General features: G+C 41.8%; 1 protein-coding gene across 1 annotated transcript in view; it reads left to right on the forward strand.

Annotated features, from left to right (window-relative positions):
• The window catches only part of LOC121278130 (flap endonuclease GEN homolog 1), a 30,810-nt gene extending 14,013 nt beyond the window's left edge, over positions 1-16,797 (forward strand). Inside the window, exons 7-14 of the mRNA XM_041188222.1 lie at positions 359-450; positions 1,928-2,078; positions 3,432-3,468; positions 8,481-8,561; positions 9,438-9,568; positions 10,024-10,085; positions 12,350-12,499; positions 15,019-16,797. Coding sequence (XP_041044156.1) covers positions 359-450; positions 1,928-2,078; positions 3,432-3,468; positions 8,481-8,561; positions 9,438-9,568; positions 10,024-10,085; positions 12,350-12,499; positions 15,019-16,607 — 2,293 coding nt within the window. The 3' untranslated portion in view covers positions 16,608-16,797. The remainder of the gene's footprint in view (positions 1-358; positions 451-1,927; positions 2,079-3,431; positions 3,469-8,480; positions 8,562-9,437; positions 9,569-10,023; positions 10,086-12,349; positions 12,500-15,018) is intronic.
• Positions 16,798-17,030: the final 233 nt, after the last annotated feature.

Here is a 17,030-nt window from a genome sequence, read left to right on the forward strand (position 1 = left end):
TGATGCTTTACCTATGTCCATCATGTTATCCCTTTCCTTCTCCTCTCTCGTCCATTTGCCCAGTTATTCTACTTAAGTGAATCTCTAATGCACCTATTTTCTTGCAGTTTTAGCTTTAAAATCTTCTTCTGTCTCCATGTTCCCATTACCCATTTTAAACAGGTGGAGAGTGGGCTTTCTTTTATTTTAAAGTCTTTCTCACAGTTTTAAAAAAAACTTTATAGTCTGTTTTACAGACAGATTTTGTAGTCTGATATGGGCAAATTATTAAAGATTTTGTACTTGCTGATATTAATTGGCGACAAGTCTAAAGAAAAGTCAAAATATGAAGGAAAGTGACTGTCATTAATCTTTCTAGGTTTAAACTCTGGAAGCTAGAATTTGAGGATGTTGCTACTCGTGATACAGCTGTTGAAAAAAAAGCACACTGCTCAGTGTGCCGACACCCAGGTAGCCAGCTCCAGATTTCATATACTCTTCAAAACCATTACGTAGGATTCCTGGGAAATCGCATTTAAAGGCTAGCAAAATTCATTTATTTTTTTCAGTGAAGCCCAGAAAATTTCCAGGCTCCATATGTTTACTAGCATTAAAACAAACCTTTTAAGGGCTGTGATTCTAATAATTTGCTTAAATGTGGAATTTATCATTAAGTTGAAAGATGCCAATGCTGGAAAATGGAACAGTTACCCATACTTTACAACCAGTGTTGGCTTCAAGCTGTCCCAAACCTGGTACAGTATGGTTTAGCTGTAGTGTAAAGCTCTGGCCGGGGTTTTTTCCTGCCCTGTCGCGGGCGGGACCCTACGCGGGCGAGGCAGCTCCCCAGCCAGAAGCCCACTGACTTGCAGCGGGACCGGAAGATCACAGCGGCGGGTCGGTGTGGAAAATCCTGCCCTCTTTCTGTGACTGTGTCTTAAAAAGATGGGGGGAGCCCACCCACATTCCAGATGTCTCCCACACAGCAGTTTAAGGTTAATTGCTTTAAGGTGAGGCTTCCACCCCTTTATCGGGAGGAAGTCTGTCTTAGAGAGCTGCAGGCCAATTGGATGGCTGGTAGCTCTGTAGTCCCCAAGCGGTGGTCAGGCAGTTCCTTCACACCAAGGAGCCCAGGTCTGGACTCATGGTTGTGGTGAGGGAGTTGGGGCCTGGGTTCATAAAAGCTGGGGGAGGGCTAAGAGGGCAGGGGGTGCCTTTGATGGGCCAGGGAAGCAAAAAGGAGGTTCCCTCTCCTTTACCCAACACTAGCCCGCATAGCTAAAGCTGCCAGGCTGTCGGCATGGCATGGCCTTCCCCCTGCCATGGATATAGTACCGACATGGGGCCCTTGTGACCATTAATTGGCCACTTAAGGGCCTCAGTAGGCCCTAGAGCGGGCATGCAGTCTGATACCTCCCCTGCCCTGTATGAAATTTCAGACAGGCTGGGGATAGGCAAATGGACGGCGTATAGGCCACCTGCTGGATTTTACACACCGAAGCGGACATGGGAGTGTAAAATCCAGCCCTTTATTTATGTTTTCATGGACTGAAACTATTAAATTTTACAGTTATTTAGTTTTAGCTCTGTACTTTGAGCAAAAATAACTTACGTTTCTGTCGCACCTTTATCATAGAAAAATGTTCCAAAATATTTTATTGAGGCATAACCAGAGAAAAATGGACACTGAGGTGAAAAAAGAGACTAAGAGGGTTGACCAGTGAAAGAGATACATCAGAGAGTACAATAAGAAGGGTCTTAAAAGGAATAGAGGGAGGTAGAGGAATTAAGGAGTAAATGGAGAGAATTCTGGATTGTGGACCTAAATTGCTGGTGGCTGAAGCAACTGCACAACTAAAATGTGTAAACCATAGCTTGATCATGCTGTGCATTTCTCAGTTCTATTGCAAAAAATGAATTACATATTTTACTATTGTGTTCCATGTAGGATTAGCCAGGGAGCATGCAAACAAGGGCTGTCGATTATGTGCAAGTGATCGGTGCTGTTTACGGCATGGTAATGACTATCTATGCCCTTGTGATTGGCATCAGGCAGAGCAGAAGAGGAAAGCCAGTTTGGTGGAGAGCAACATCAAAAAGTAAATACCTTTATTCTCTACCAAGATACTGCAGCTCTGAGATATCTCTGGAAATTGTTGCAGGTGACACTCATACAAGTATAGCAGTTCCCAAACATGTTAAAATAGATATTACACAACACCACATTATTCAGTGAGTTGCCTGTCTGACAGTTATCTGATTGTCTATCCATGCACCTGTTTTTTACCCTGACCTCGTGAAGCTAGTTAATCAAATTGCTCAATATTTTTCAAATATCCTTAGAGCCGCTTACTTGTGTTGTGCAGGGCATTTCATGTACTAACAAGCATCAGTATTTTTTTTTAAATATTCTCCAAATTTAAAAAAATCATTCTCCAAGCAACTCTTAGATCTCATGGTACTAAATATAACCTGGTCAAAAATAAAAAATAACAGTTATGTAAATATGCATTTCCATATGGTATAGCATGTGCCTCCATATTGTATGCAAACATAATTGTTAATGTACCTTTTCTAACGAATGCCAAGAAAAATATAATTTGCATCTGTCCTCCTTTACTCAATATTTCTGTAGCAGTATTGAGTGTTGCCAAAATTTTCTCCTTAAATATACAAACTTATCTCAAAATACTGTGCTTCCAGAATTTCCTATGAGTAAATGAACAATGTTGTTCTTGAGTTTTCAGTAGAAACATAAATAAAAGGCAATCGGTGTAACCATTCAGCCGCTATTACAAAAAAAGACTTCTTTTCCCACCTGTGCATTTTCTCCTCAGCTGTGTCCATCGTAGGCTCTTACTGTACTTGGCAAGTGATTGATTTGCTTTAAAGTAACCTCAGAAAACGTGAAGTTGTTTTTGATGCTTTGAACAGAAAATAGTCATAACTTTAATGCTTCTAATAATGGCTTATTTGAGTGTTGAGAGCCGATGACTGGTACTTTTCCTTTCAGTGTCACCTTGCTTTGGCAGTGGTGTCACCCTCAAATCAAAAGGCCGTGCTTTTAAGCTAAAGCATGTACTTGAGCATACAATCTAAGTGGATATTTAAGTGCGGTGCTCAGAGAGTGTTGTATTGATGAGGGTGCCATCTTTTTGATGATTGATTTATTTAAGCCTGCTCAGATGGGTGTGAAAGGTTACATGGTACAATTTGAAGAAATAGGGAGTTCTCCTGGTTACATATCCTCCCTTAACTAATTTCAAAAGCAGATTACCTGGTCGGTCATTTGCTGATTATGGGACCATACTGTTCATAAATTGGCTGCCACACTTGTTTACATCACAGCACATTGCAGAGATAATTCATTGATTCTAATGTGCTTTCTGAGGTTGTGAAATCTGTACAAATGTGAGTTTTCTTGTATAAATTTGAATTCTTTTTTCTTTCAGGAAAGCAAAAGCTTGTGAGCATTTCCCATTCGAAGAGGTAAATGTGAAAATATTTTTGAAATGTTAACTCTTTATGAGACAGATCTGTAGCAAACATTAATTTGCTACTGAAGAAGCTTTAAGCTAACCTGGTCGGGGAAAACAAACTAGGATGTAACATTAAAAAAGAGAAATAAGGTGCACAAAGCACTGGGAGAGACAGATAGCACTAGAGCAAGAAATAGTAAAGCATTCAGTTGGGTCATAGTAAGAGGAAATGCAATAAGGTCTAAATTAGGTTTACAATGCATGTAAAGTAAGTAAGTAATGTTGGTAGGCTGCAGGTGCAGATAGACATTAGGGAATATAGTCGTCTCAATTTCTCTGCTCCTCTCACCCATTCTAATCCATCTCTCTCTGAACTTACTGCACTCCGTTCTCTCAGGTCCAACCGCAACATTGTCATCAAACCTGCTGACAAGGGTGGTGCTGTTGTTGTCTGGCGCACTGACCTCTACCTCGCAGAGGCTGAGCGTCAACTCGCAGACACTTCCTCCTACCTCTCCCTGGACCATGACCCCACCACTGAACATCAAGCCATTGTTTCCAGGACTGTCAGTGACCTCATCTCCTCTTGAGATCTTCCTCCCACAGCTTCCAACCTGATAGTCGCCCAACTTCGGATGGCCCGCTTCTACCTCCTACCCAAAATCCACAAACAGAACTGTCCCGGTAGACCGATCGTATCAGCCTGTTCCTGCCCCACGGAACTCATTTCTCGTTATCTTGACTCCTTTCTCTCTCCCCTTGTCCAGTCCCTTCCCACCTACATCCGTGATTCCTCTGACACCTTACGTCACTCAACAATTTCCAGTTCCCTGGCCCCAACCGCTTCCTCTTCACCATGGACATCCAATCCCTCTACACCTCCATCCCCCACCAGGATGGTCAGAGGGCCCTTAGCTTCTTCCTCAAACAGAGGCCCGAACAATCCCCATCCACCACTACTCTCCTCTGTCTGGCTGAACGTTCTCACACTGAACAATTTCTCCTTTAACTCCTCTCACTTCCTCCAAATAAAAGGTGTGGCTATGGGTACCCGCATGGGCCCCAGCTATGCCTGTGTCTTTATGGGGTATGTGGAACATTCCTTGTTCCAGACCTACTCTGGCCCCCTCCCACAACTCTTTCTCTGGTACATTGATGATTACTTCGGTGCTGCTTCATGCTCTCGTCGGGACTTGGTAAAATTTATTAATTTTGCTTCCAATCTCCACCCCTCCATCATTTTCACGTGGTCCATCTCTGACACTTCCCTTCCCTACCTTGACCTCTCTGTCTCAATTTCTGGCCATGGACTGTCCACCAATGTCCATTACAAGCCTACCAACTCCCACAGCTACCTCAACTACAGCTTCTCACACCCCGCTTCCTGTAAGGACTCCATCCCATTCTCTCAGTTCCTTCGCCTCCGTCGCATCTGTTCTAATGATGCTACCTTCAAAAACAGTTCATCTGAAATGTCCTCCTTCTTCCTTAACTGAGGTTTTCCACCCACAGTCGTTGACAGGGCCCTCAACCGTGTCCGGCCCATCTCCCAAGCATCCACCCTCACGCCTTCTTCCCAGAAACATGATATGATCCCCCTTGTCCTCACTTATCACCCCACCAGCTTCCGCATTCAAAGGATCATCCTCCACCATTTCCGCCAACTCCAGCATGATGCCACCACCAAACACATCTTCCCCTCACCCCCCCTGGCGGCATTCCGTAGGGATCGTTCCCTCCGGGACACCCTGGTCTACTCCTCCATCACCCCCTACTCCTCAACCCCTACCTATTGCACCTCCCCATGCCCACGCAAAAGATGCAACACCTGCCCCTTCACTTCCTCTTTTCTCACCGTCCAAGGGCCCAAACACTCCTTTCAAGTGAAGCAGCATTTCACTTGCATTTCCCCCAACTTAATCTACTGCATTCGTTGCTCCCAATGTGGTCTCCTCTACATTGGAGAGACCAAACGTAAACTGGATGACCGCTTTGCAGAACACCTACGGTCTGTCCACAAGAAAAACCTAAACCTCCCCGTCGCTTGCCATTTCAACACTCCACCGTGCTCCCTTGCCCACATGTCTGTCCTTGGCTTGCTGCATTGTTCCAGTGAAGCCCAACGCAAACTGGAGGAACAACACCTCATCTTCCGACTAGGCACTTTACAGCCTTCCGGACTGAATATTGAATTCAACAACTTTAGATCTTGAACTCCCTCCTCCATCCCCACTCCCTTTCCATTTCTTCCCCCTTCCTTTTGTTTTTTCCAATAATTTATATAGATTTTTCTTTTCCCACCTATTTCCATTATTTTTAAATCTTGTATGCTGGGCTAGTCTTTCCACCCCACCCCCACTAGAGCTGTACCTTGAGTGCCCTGCCATCCATTCTTAATTAGCACATTCATTTAGATAATATCACCACCTTCAACATTTTGTTCCATTGTCTGTGACATCTTTTGATTATCTGCTCCTCTCAGTGCTTGTTTGTCCTTACAACCACACCACCCACCTCGAAACGTCAACTCTTTTCTTCTCCACCGATGCTGCCAGACCTGCTGAGTTTTTCCAGGTAATTCTGTTTTTGTATTAGGGAATATAATGTCATGATAACGGAGATGTGGCTCAGAAACGGGTAGAACTGAGTACCAAATATTCTTGAATACAGGTTGCTCAGGAAAGTTAGGGAAGGAAAGAGAGGAGGAGGTGGCAGTACTGACCAAGATGATATTACTATGCTGGAGAGAGGGGGTCTCCTAGCGGGGTTAAGGACAGAATTTATTTGGTTAGAGCTAAGAAACAACAGAGGTACCATTACACTACCGGGTGTATTGTATAGCCCACCAACTAGTGGGAAAGATATAGAGGAGCAAATTTTCAAGGAAATTATAGAGATGCAGAAATTATCAAGTATAATGGGGAACTTGAATTATATGATTATAGTCTGGGTTAATGATAGTGTAAAGGGCAGTAGTTGGGGGGGGGCTGGGTCGTTGGGGGGGGGAGTTTCCTAAACATGTTCAAGAAAATTTTCTAGATCAGTATATTTTCAGCCTGACATGGAAGGAGGAATTGCTGTATCTAGTTCTGGGAGATGAAGTGGGTCAAATGACAGTAGGGAACAGTGGTCATGTTATGATATAGATTAAATTAGTTATAGAAAAGGACAGGGAGCAATCTAGAGTAAGAACAATTAATTGAAGGAAGGACCAGTTCCAGTGGGGTGAGAACAGATCTGGCTCAGGTAAATTAGAATCAAAGAGTGGGAAGAAAAATTGTAATTGAAAAATGGGCTGCCTTTAATGAGGAAATGGTTCAGGTACAGTCAAGGTACATTCCCACAAGGAGAAATGTTAGGACAAATAAAGCTAGATGAGCTCTGTGGAAGATGAAAGAGATTGAGAATAAGATGAAACAAAAAGGGTGCATATAACAGATGTCATTGATAATACAAGTGAGAACCACGATGAGAAAGTTCAGAGTGGAAATTGTAAAAAGAAATCAGAAAGGGAAGGATAGAATATGAGAAGAGACTGGCAGCTAACAAAAGGGAATCCAAAAGAGAGGTATAAAAAATTGATAAAGAGGTGTTACAAACGTTGGCTGCACTTAAAGTTGATATTCACCAGGACCAGATGGGATGCATCCGAGCATCATAAAGAAAGTAAGGGTGGAAACTGCAGAGGTGCTGGCAATAATCTTCCAATGCCCCTAAGGCACAGGAGTGGTGAAAAGGACTGGAGAATTGCAAATGTTATGCCTTTGTTAATAAAGGGTGTAGGAATAAATCCAGCAACACAGGGCAACCAGTTTAACCTTGGTAGTGATGAAGCTTTTAGTAATGATAATCTAGGACAAAATTAAGTCCCTTGGACAAATATGGATTGATTAAGGAAAACCAGCATGGGTTTATTAAAGGCAATTTGATTGAGTTTTTTGTTGCGGTAACAGAAAGGGCTGCTGAGGGTAATACAGTTAATGTGTTGTGCATAGACTTCCAAAAGGCATTTGTTAAATTGTCATGTAACAGGCTTGTCAGCAAAGTTGAAGCCCATAGAATTAAAGAAATAGTGGCAGCAGAGATACAAAATTGGCTGAGTGACAGGAAGCAGAAACTAGTGGTGAACAGTTGTTTTTCTGACTGAAGGAAGGTATAGAGTGTGGCTCCCCATGGGTTGGTACTAGGACCATTGTTTTTCTTGACTTTTATTTGTGACCAAGATTTGGGTGTGCCTGGCACAATTCCAATATTTGCTGATGAAGCCAAACTTGAAGCCAAGACAATGTCACACGAGATGGGACATATCAGTAATAAACACATAATTTATTAAATTTTTGAAAAACGGACATGAAACTTCATCCCGCCAGTGAATGAAGAATCTGCAGCTTGCTGGGGCTCCTGGCCTGCTTGCCAGCCTTAAGGTTGGCCGGGCAGGGTGTTTTAATAAGGTTAATTAGCCTGTCAATGGCCTTAATTGGCCATTGACAGGACAGCAGGCGGACAACTGATTTCACTGTCCCCCCGCCTTCGTGAATATTTAAAGGGATCGGGATGACGTCGGGGGTTCCTCCCGACATCATTCTGCATCATTTTCCCCTCAGCGAGTAGGCCCCGCCCCCAAATCGCCGTGGGGAAAATCCTGGCCATGGTATTCTCCAAGGCTGGGAGGAGATTTGATAGAGATGTTTAAAATCAGGTTGAGAACCAGAGGACACTGATTTTAAAGTGATTGGCAAAGAGCCAAAGGCAACATGGAGGAAAACATTTTTACACAGTAAGTGGTTAAATTCTGGAATTTACTGTCTAAGGGTGTGGTGGAGGCAGATTTAAATGTGGTTTTCAAAAGGTTATTGGTTAATTATCAGAGAGAAAGTATTTGCAGGATTACTAGGATAAGATGGGGAAATAGGACTAGATGATTTGCTCTTTCAGGGAGCTGACACAGACACAAAGGATCAAATGGCCTCCTCCTGTGCTAACCATTCTATGATTATATAAATATTATTTTCTGTGCTTCAGGTGATCAGAGAATTTCTTATCAGTAAAGACCAGCTGGTTCAAAATGTTCAATGGAAGCGACCAAAATTGCTTTTACTTCAGGTATGCAGTAACATTTTGCAAAATAGTTTACCCAAAGTGTTACTATAATGCATTTAATTGAAAAATCTGATTGAAAATCTTCAAGCTCAGCTGGTAAGTGAACCAAGCAAGCAGCACTGAGCTATACAGACCAGGTAGGTCTTAAGTTTGATCCCTAGTTTTTTAAGTTATCTGATTTTATCTGGGAACTGGTATTACACAACAGTAGAAAAATACTTCCTCAGACTAGCAAAGAAGAAAGATCAACCAGGCTTTCCTCTCCTGATCAGCATCTACCAGGCACCAGGCAGTTACAATAGAGCATCCTTCAAATACACTTTCTTTCTCCTAGCACAAAGGAGCACTTCTGCAAACATGCCCTTGTTTCTCATGAACTGAGATGACTTCATGTGGCAAATGTTGTACATTGAAGCGTGCTTGGGTAGATAGTAGCCTTTTATGCCACTGATCAGCTTGCTGAAAATTGTGTAAGACATCTTGTGTTCTCTGACTGACATGCAAAAACATTCTGAGACCATATAACTCAGACTATAAGCCACAAATCCGATTGATGGAGAAGTAAAATTCAAGATAAGCAAGAGAAAACACAGAAAATGTCACTATATTACCGTGAATGTACATTTTATTTCCCTATGCTTTTTAAAACCCAAACAATAACAGAGAGCAATCAGAAAGTATGTCAGCATAGCAGATAAAATAGGGTGCATAGGCATTGGTTTGGCTAATATAATTCCCTGGTATAAAGTGTACACTTGTAGGACAAAGCAACTTTCATGCAGAGAAAGTATGTATTTCCTACCCAGTTGATCTGGCAATCCCTCGACCAAGATATCTCATCATGCCACATTAACAGAAGCTTTTGCTTCATGCATCTAGAATTTTGCCCTGGATAAAATGGAGTGGCCTAGACATTACACATGTGAGAAGGTGCTGATGTTACTCTCACACCACGATATGATGGAAAGAAAATTGGGAAAAAGAGATGCGTGTCATTTACAACCAATAAGGTACTAATCACTAAAGTGCTTAATTAACTGTTATTTGTATTTCATTTGTTGGTTTAATAATCTTGAACGATTTACTGTTGTTATTTTGTTCACAGTTCTGGACATAACTGAAAGCAGCTTATCTGCTCTGCATAATATTTGATGTCCTTTGCACAGTGTCCTGACAGAGTATACAAATACTTGATTACAAGAAATGGTTGGGCAACCATGCACTTGCACAGTTTTGATTTGTTTATTTTGGGGGGGTCCCACTGCAAATGTCTTCTCATCCTTGCACAAAGGCCAGATAAATAGGAGAGAATGGAGTGCATAAGGTATTTACAATGGCCTGTCTGTAAAAGTACTTTTCATTATAATGCTTTACATCTGGATGTGTTATAATATAGTTTTGCTGCACTACAATCTTTTAGAGCTATTCTGTGGAGTTCCAGACTTTTTTTCTTTTTCTTCTTAAGCATTGTCAAAACAAGAATTCGGAATGGGGTTCCATGTTTTGAAATCCTATGGGGAAAGCCAGGTAATTTGTTTTCAAGTTTTAAGTTTTGAAAGAGATGATGTGAAATAGTAAAACCTGGCTTTGCGATCATAATTTCAGCTTGTATCAATGTTAACCACATGCCATATAAGAGAATTACAAAAGATCCCACAATGGCCATAAACATAACTAATATACAATATTGTCTTTAAATCTAGCCTATGAGTCTGCACAATGTCTTACTGATGAAATCCTTCATCACAGACCCAGTTGTATGCTCCAATCTGGAGGGCCGGCCAATTTAGGTGCATCCTTTCAGATAGGTCCTGAAAGCAATTTCTGAGATATTCCAAACTTTTCTAAACTAAGATTTTCCTCTGAAACATGAATAAATGTCAGATGCATTTCTTACAAGGTTATTATAAAGCTCAAAGTCAGAAATTTGCAGGCGGAATGTTTCTGCCAACGAAGCAAGCTAAAAATATATCAAGTGGGGAAGTCTCAGCAAATCCATTGGCTACAATTGTCTTTGTGTTGCTGAATTTCCTCATGATACCTTGCAGCCCCATCTACTGGCAAGATGGCCCCTAAATTGTTTTCCTGCAACAGATGGTGAGAGTGTATCAAAGAGGCCAGACAATTGTGAATAATTGAACAAAGCTACAGCCCAGGACTGCTTTCATGCCAAACAGCAGAAGCAGCATGTGATAGACAGAACTAAGCGATCCCACAACCAATTAAGCTCTGCAGACCTGTTACATCCTGTCGTGAATGATGGTGGATAATTAAACAACTAACTGGAGGAGGAGGCAACTCCATAAATATCCCTATCCTCAATGATGGGGGAGCTAGTACATCAGTGCAAAAGACAAGGCTGAATCATTTGCAGCTACCTTCAGCCAGAAGTGCTGACTGGATGATCCATCACAGCCTCCTCCTGAGATCCCCAGCATCACAGATGACAGTCTTCAGACAATTCGATTCATTCCACATAATATCGAGAAATGGCTGAAGACACTGGATACTGCAAAGGCTGTGGGCCCTCACAACATTCTGGCCACAGTACTGATGCCTTGTGCTCCAGAACTAGCTGCACCCCTAACCAAGTGCTTTCCAGTACAACTGCAACAAAGGCATCTACCCGGCAATATGGAAAATTGCTTAGGTATGTCCTGTTCACGAAAAGCAGAACAAATCCAATCCAACTAATTACCGCCCCATCAGTCTACTCTCGATCATCAGCAAGTGATGGAAAGTGTCATCGACAATGCTATCAAATAGCACTTCAGCAATAATCTGCTCACTGATGATCAGTTTGGGTTCTGCCAGGGCCTCTCAGCTCCTGACCTCATTACAGTCTTGATCCAAACATGGACAAAAGAGTTGAAGTTGTGAGGTGAGAGTGATTGTCTTTGACAACAAGGCAGCTTTGACTGAGTGTGGCATCAAGGTGCCCTATCAAAATTAAAGCCTATGGGAATCAGGGAAAACTCCCTATTGGTTGGAGTCATACTTGGCACAAAAGAAGATCATTGTGGTTGGAGTCAATCAACTCAGTTCCAGGACAACACTGCAGGGGTTCCTCAGGCTGGTGTCCTAGGCACAATCATCTTCAGCTGTTTCGTCAATGACCTTCCCTCCATTAGAAGGTCAGAAGTGGGCATATTTGTGGATGGTTGCATAATGTTCAGCACCATTCATGACTCCTCATTTACTGTAGTCAGTGTCCACATGCAGCAAGACCTGGACAATTTTCAGGCTTGGGCTGATAAGCAACAAGTAACATTCATGCCACACAAGTGCTAGGCAATCACTATCTCCAACAAAGGAGAACCTAACCATCGCCCCTTGATGTTCAATGGCATTACTATCGCTGAATCTCCCACTATCAACATTGTGGGGGTTACCATTGACCAGAAACTAAACTGGACCAGCAACATAAACACTGTGGCTACAAGAGCAGGTCAGAGGAAATTCTGCAGCGAGTAATTCACCTCCTGCCTGACTCTCCAAACCCTGTCCACCATCTACAAGGCATAGGTCAGGAGAGTGAAGTAATACTCTCCACTTGCCTAGATGAGTGCAGCTCCAGCAACACTCAAGGAGCTCAACACCATCCAGGACAAAGCAGCCGGCTTGATTGCACCATATCCCATAATAAGCATTGTCTTAATTTTGCCTTCAGTCCATTGTATCTGAGCAATTGTTTAGCGGTTAGTTTATATTTACAAAATACTGTATGAATTGAGTAACTAGTAATATCCTAGCAGAAGATGTTTTAATAAATGTTTTCCTTCATTAACTAGAACATTACATTTACTCAAATGATCAATCTGAAGATTCTCAGAACACTGTCACAACCATAGAAGATCAAGTTCCCTTTCAGGCAGCATACCCTGACATGACTGCTCTATTTCACAGGCAGAAAGCTGAAGAGAAGGAGAAGAAACAAAAAAGTAAGTTGCAATATTAAAAGGAGGCATCATCCAGTCTGTTGCCCTAGGAATGCATGTTTTTTAATGAAAGGTTTACATTCCAAAAAGTACATGATGTTTTGACAGATTGAACATAAACATGTCTACTGAGCTTTTGGCAAAAATAAACACATTTTCATGAATGCTGGAAATGTTACTATATTCAAGAATTTTGTTTGTAGTAAATCTATTTGTGTTTTTGAATATTGAGTCGCTCCATTTGTCTCTCTTTTGTAACCTAACTAGCCAGTTAGATTAAGCCAGTGTTGAAGACCTGGGAAACTATATATATGTATATATATGTTTATATCCTATAGTAGGACTGTTTAGCTTTGCATGCACTTGATCATGTATTCTTCATTCTCTTGAAGCACATCTGAAGGTAAGTAAATTCAAATGCAGTGTCACTGACTTGTTTTTGAAAAGCAGTTTTGATATTGAACTTAGCGCTAGACCCAAGGTTTTGTTCGGATCATGGTTAATTTCTGTTGGACAGATTTATAAATCACGTGAGGTAAAGTGAAACATAAGCCAGCATAGGACTTATATATTATGTGGAGAAGCTGGGATTTGCTAAGAGGAGATTTAACAGAGGCATCTATTAAGTAAATAAGGAGGAACTATTTCTAGTGCCAGAAGGGTTGTTAATCCAAGAACACAGCTTATTGGAATAAAAACAGAAAATGATGGAAACACTCAGCAAGCCTGGCTGAGGAGAAACCTGTGGAGAGAGAAACAGAGTTAATGTTTCCGGTAAGGCCCTTGACCTGAAATGTTAACTTTGTTTCTCTCTCTAAGCATGCTGCCAAACTCGCTGAGTATTTCCAGAATTTCCTGTTTTAATTTCAGATTTCCAGCATCTGCAATATTTTACTTTTATTTCAGAGAACACAATTTAAGGTAACTGGCAAAAGAACTGCTGTTGAAAGTGTGGTGGAAGCAGGTTCAATAGTAATTTTCAGAATTATTTTGGATAAACACTTGAAGGATATGGGAAAAGTGGGGGGAGGTGAATGAGATGAACTGGACAGTTCTTTAAAAGAGCTGTCACACAAAGAATGGGCTGATTTGCCTCTTACTGTGTTATATAATTCTATATAAACACAGGAGAAGCATGATGACAATGGGCACAAGTTTATTTAATAGCTCAGCGAATTAAAATGAACTATAACAGGTTCCAGTTGGGAACACTATGGGCAGAAAGGGGAAAACCTGTGTGAGATGAAGGGAGGTCCAGTTGAGGGTGCTTTCCCTGATCTGTATCGCTCCCCCATCTCAAGTTGCTTTCTGACTTGAATATACTCAATGACTGAGCGTCCATAGCTCTCTGGGGTAGAGAATTCCAAAGGTTCACAATGCTTTGAGTAGGGGAGAAAAAATTCCACATCTCAGTCCTAAGTAGCTGACCCTTATTCTAATATTATGACCCCTGGTTCTAGACTCCCCATGCAAAGGAAATATCCTCTCAGCATCTACCCTGTGAAGCTCCTTGAGAATTTTATATGTTTGAATGACATCCTCTCTCATTCTCCTTAAAGCTAGGAAATAAAGGCCGAGTCTACTCAGTCTACCCAAAGTCTCATAGGCCAGTTCCCTCATCCCAGGTATCAGGTTGCAGCTGCTTCAAAATAGCATTGATGGATCAGCAGAGATGGCCCCTGCACTGTTTGCCTTTCAAATTACTATGGGTGCACAGCACAGGGAACCCAAGAAATATGAATTAACCTTAATCTGCATTTAAGCATTCCTGAGATAGTTGGGTAATGATGTTAATTGTACATTGTAAGCTTATGTTTGTCTAACAAAGCCATTTGCTAAAGTGGATCTTGAGTGGATGCATTACCATAGGCTTCACTGTTGGTGTGGTGCAAAATAAACAACTGACAAGGGTTTACACTCTTAGTATCTATGAAAACCCTTTCTTGAAAATACACATAGCCAGTGAGGACCAGCTGTAATGCCCTCCACAGTGTGATAGCCCACTGACACTTGCTTTTGATGTCCACACATGAAGAATGGGCTCCCAGCACCCATGAAGCCATGCCCAGTGTGATTTGCTGCCTTTGAGAGGGAGAAAGGAGAAAAAGGACTAAAAATATTTGTGCATTAATTCTTCACAATAAAGGATTTGTAGTACTGATGTATTACCACCAGGTATCCTAGCTATGCTTATTTACAAAGAGCATTGGAGATCATAGGCATCTCATTCTTTAAGATACGTTATAACTTCAACCCCCAAAACTTAGACTATTCCCTCTCTCCTAATTAGTTACCACCCAGATGCCTTTCCATCCAATTGGCTACTCTTTTTGACCAACACTCAATATAACTGCAGTTTTCAAACTAAATGCTAAATGTCCAATGTAATATCAGTAAAAAGGAAATGGAAGGGCAGCTACATATGTTTTAATTTAGCAATGTTTGCCAAAATATTATTTGAAATGGAAACTAACTTAGCCCTTTAACTTAGATAATTGATGAGTTATATTGTTTTATTTCAGGTAAAAGCAAGAGAAAAGACAGAATAGCTCCATTGCCTGATGAAATCACACAACTACTGGTTGAAATGAAGTTACAACCTTCCCATGAAGGTGAAGTTTCAGCAGGAAGTGAACCTGTTCAAAGAAGTGCAAATCAGGAGGCAAATCTCTCCAACTCCTCGCTTTGGAATCTTTCCATTGGCTTTTCAACTGAAGACTCTCAGGTGTCCAAAGAATTCTGGGGAATATCTCCAAATGAAATTGCACAACCTGCAGTTAAACTCGGTGCAGAAATAGGAAAATCTGACTGTGAGTCTTTATCTCTTACAGAATCAGAAAATAGATTTAATGCCTGTTCACTATCCCCCTCGGTGTCTATGTTAGTTGAAGAGTTGCATTTGAGTAGCATTGACTGGAGTCAATCATTTAGTACACCACTGTCGGAGTGCACTGCAATAACTCGAGCTGAAACACCTGAAGAGGCTCACATGGTCATTAATAAGAAGTGCTGTGTTCCCATGGACTCTACCAGTAAACTGACAGAAGACGAGGCATTGAAGGAAAATACTGCAGTGTCTAGGCAAGATCCTGTTCGAAAAAATATGAGGGAATTAGTTCGTGAGGATGCATCTATGCTGGATGATTTCTATCATCTACCTTTAAAAGACCGAATTCTATTAAAGAACTCATGTCAGTTTTTATCTCTACGTCAATCAAGTACTAATTCCAGTGGAACCAGCTTCCTGCCATGTTCCTCTGGTCATAAAAATGATGTGTCATCTCCTAAAGCTGATGTTGAGTGTCTTATTCAAGGAAAGCTTGCAAATAATATAACTTTTTGGAATAAAGAGGGATCCACTGGTTGTGACTTCTCAGACACTGAATGTCTTCAGCAAGAGCAAAGGGACGTTTGCACTTCTGACCCAACTGCAACTCAACATGCCAGACCGTTAACTGTGTTAGCTAAACGGAATTTAATGGATTCAATGGAGGAGGTTTTTGGAACTCATGGTCCAGCTATGTATTCATACCAAGCTTCAAAGATGGATAGCATCTCTTTTAAACTGAAGAGAAACAAACCAGCCAAACTACACAGAATGAAACTGGTGAATGGAAATGCTTCAACAGTTCAAAAAAAAAGTGTTTGTTACAAACTGTCATCATCCAGCGAAGACAGTGATACTGAGAATTCAAGAATGATACAAAAGCTTGGCGTAAAACCCAGAACTACAGAGAATACTGTGATGCGATCCTGCATTGCAAATCACAGCCAATTATGGGCTCAGCAGACCCAATCCAGATCTGCCATTGGTAGAGCAGGTCACACCAGGGTAGATGCTGGATGCACTCAACTCAAAGTAGTCAGCAATGCTGGCATTGGCACAACTGAACAAACTCAATCAATACATCAGCACAGCAAAGCTCACAGCAAAATTGTCACATCCCAGAAAAATACCTCTGATGCTAAAACAGAGGGTGGAAGCACTGCTGTCCTGCCAAGACCTGATCTGAGTGGTGTGCCAATCCTTAAGCAGCTCAGCAATAATGATGATTCCATCATAGTAATAAGTGACAGCCCCCTTCCATTGTCAGAAAGGCTGAAGTTTTGACTCCAAAGTATTTGAATTATTACTGAAATGCAGGCACCCAAGAACAGGTTCTCTAGTGGCAGAACTTTCCCCCCCGTTGAGGGAGATGTTGAAGAGCGGGCACGCAGAAGCACGCCTCTGATCAGCGCCCCCGATTGAGGGTGCGCTGCCATTTTACATGGGCAGGCCAATTAAGGCCCACCCAGCGTGACGTCCGCACAGAAGCTCTATGCGCTCCATGTGCTGGGGGGGGAATTCCCTCAGCAGAGAGTGCGCTCTTTCACGCATGCGCACGAAAGAGTGCACTCATCTCCTTGAGGCAAAGTGCTGCCCCAGGGAAATCGGCTCTACAATAAAAAAAATATTAAAAATAGAGAAAAAAGATTTCCCTGACATGTCCCCTCATGTGACACTGTCACATGAGTTGGGTCACATCCATAACTT

The sequence above is a fragment of the Carcharodon carcharias genome, chromosome 5 (genome assembly GCF_017639515.1).
Source record: "Carcharodon carcharias isolate sCarCar2 chromosome 5, sCarCar2.pri, whole genome shotgun sequence".
Taxonomy (NCBI): domain Eukaryota; kingdom Metazoa; phylum Chordata; class Chondrichthyes; order Lamniformes; family Lamnidae; genus Carcharodon; species Carcharodon carcharias.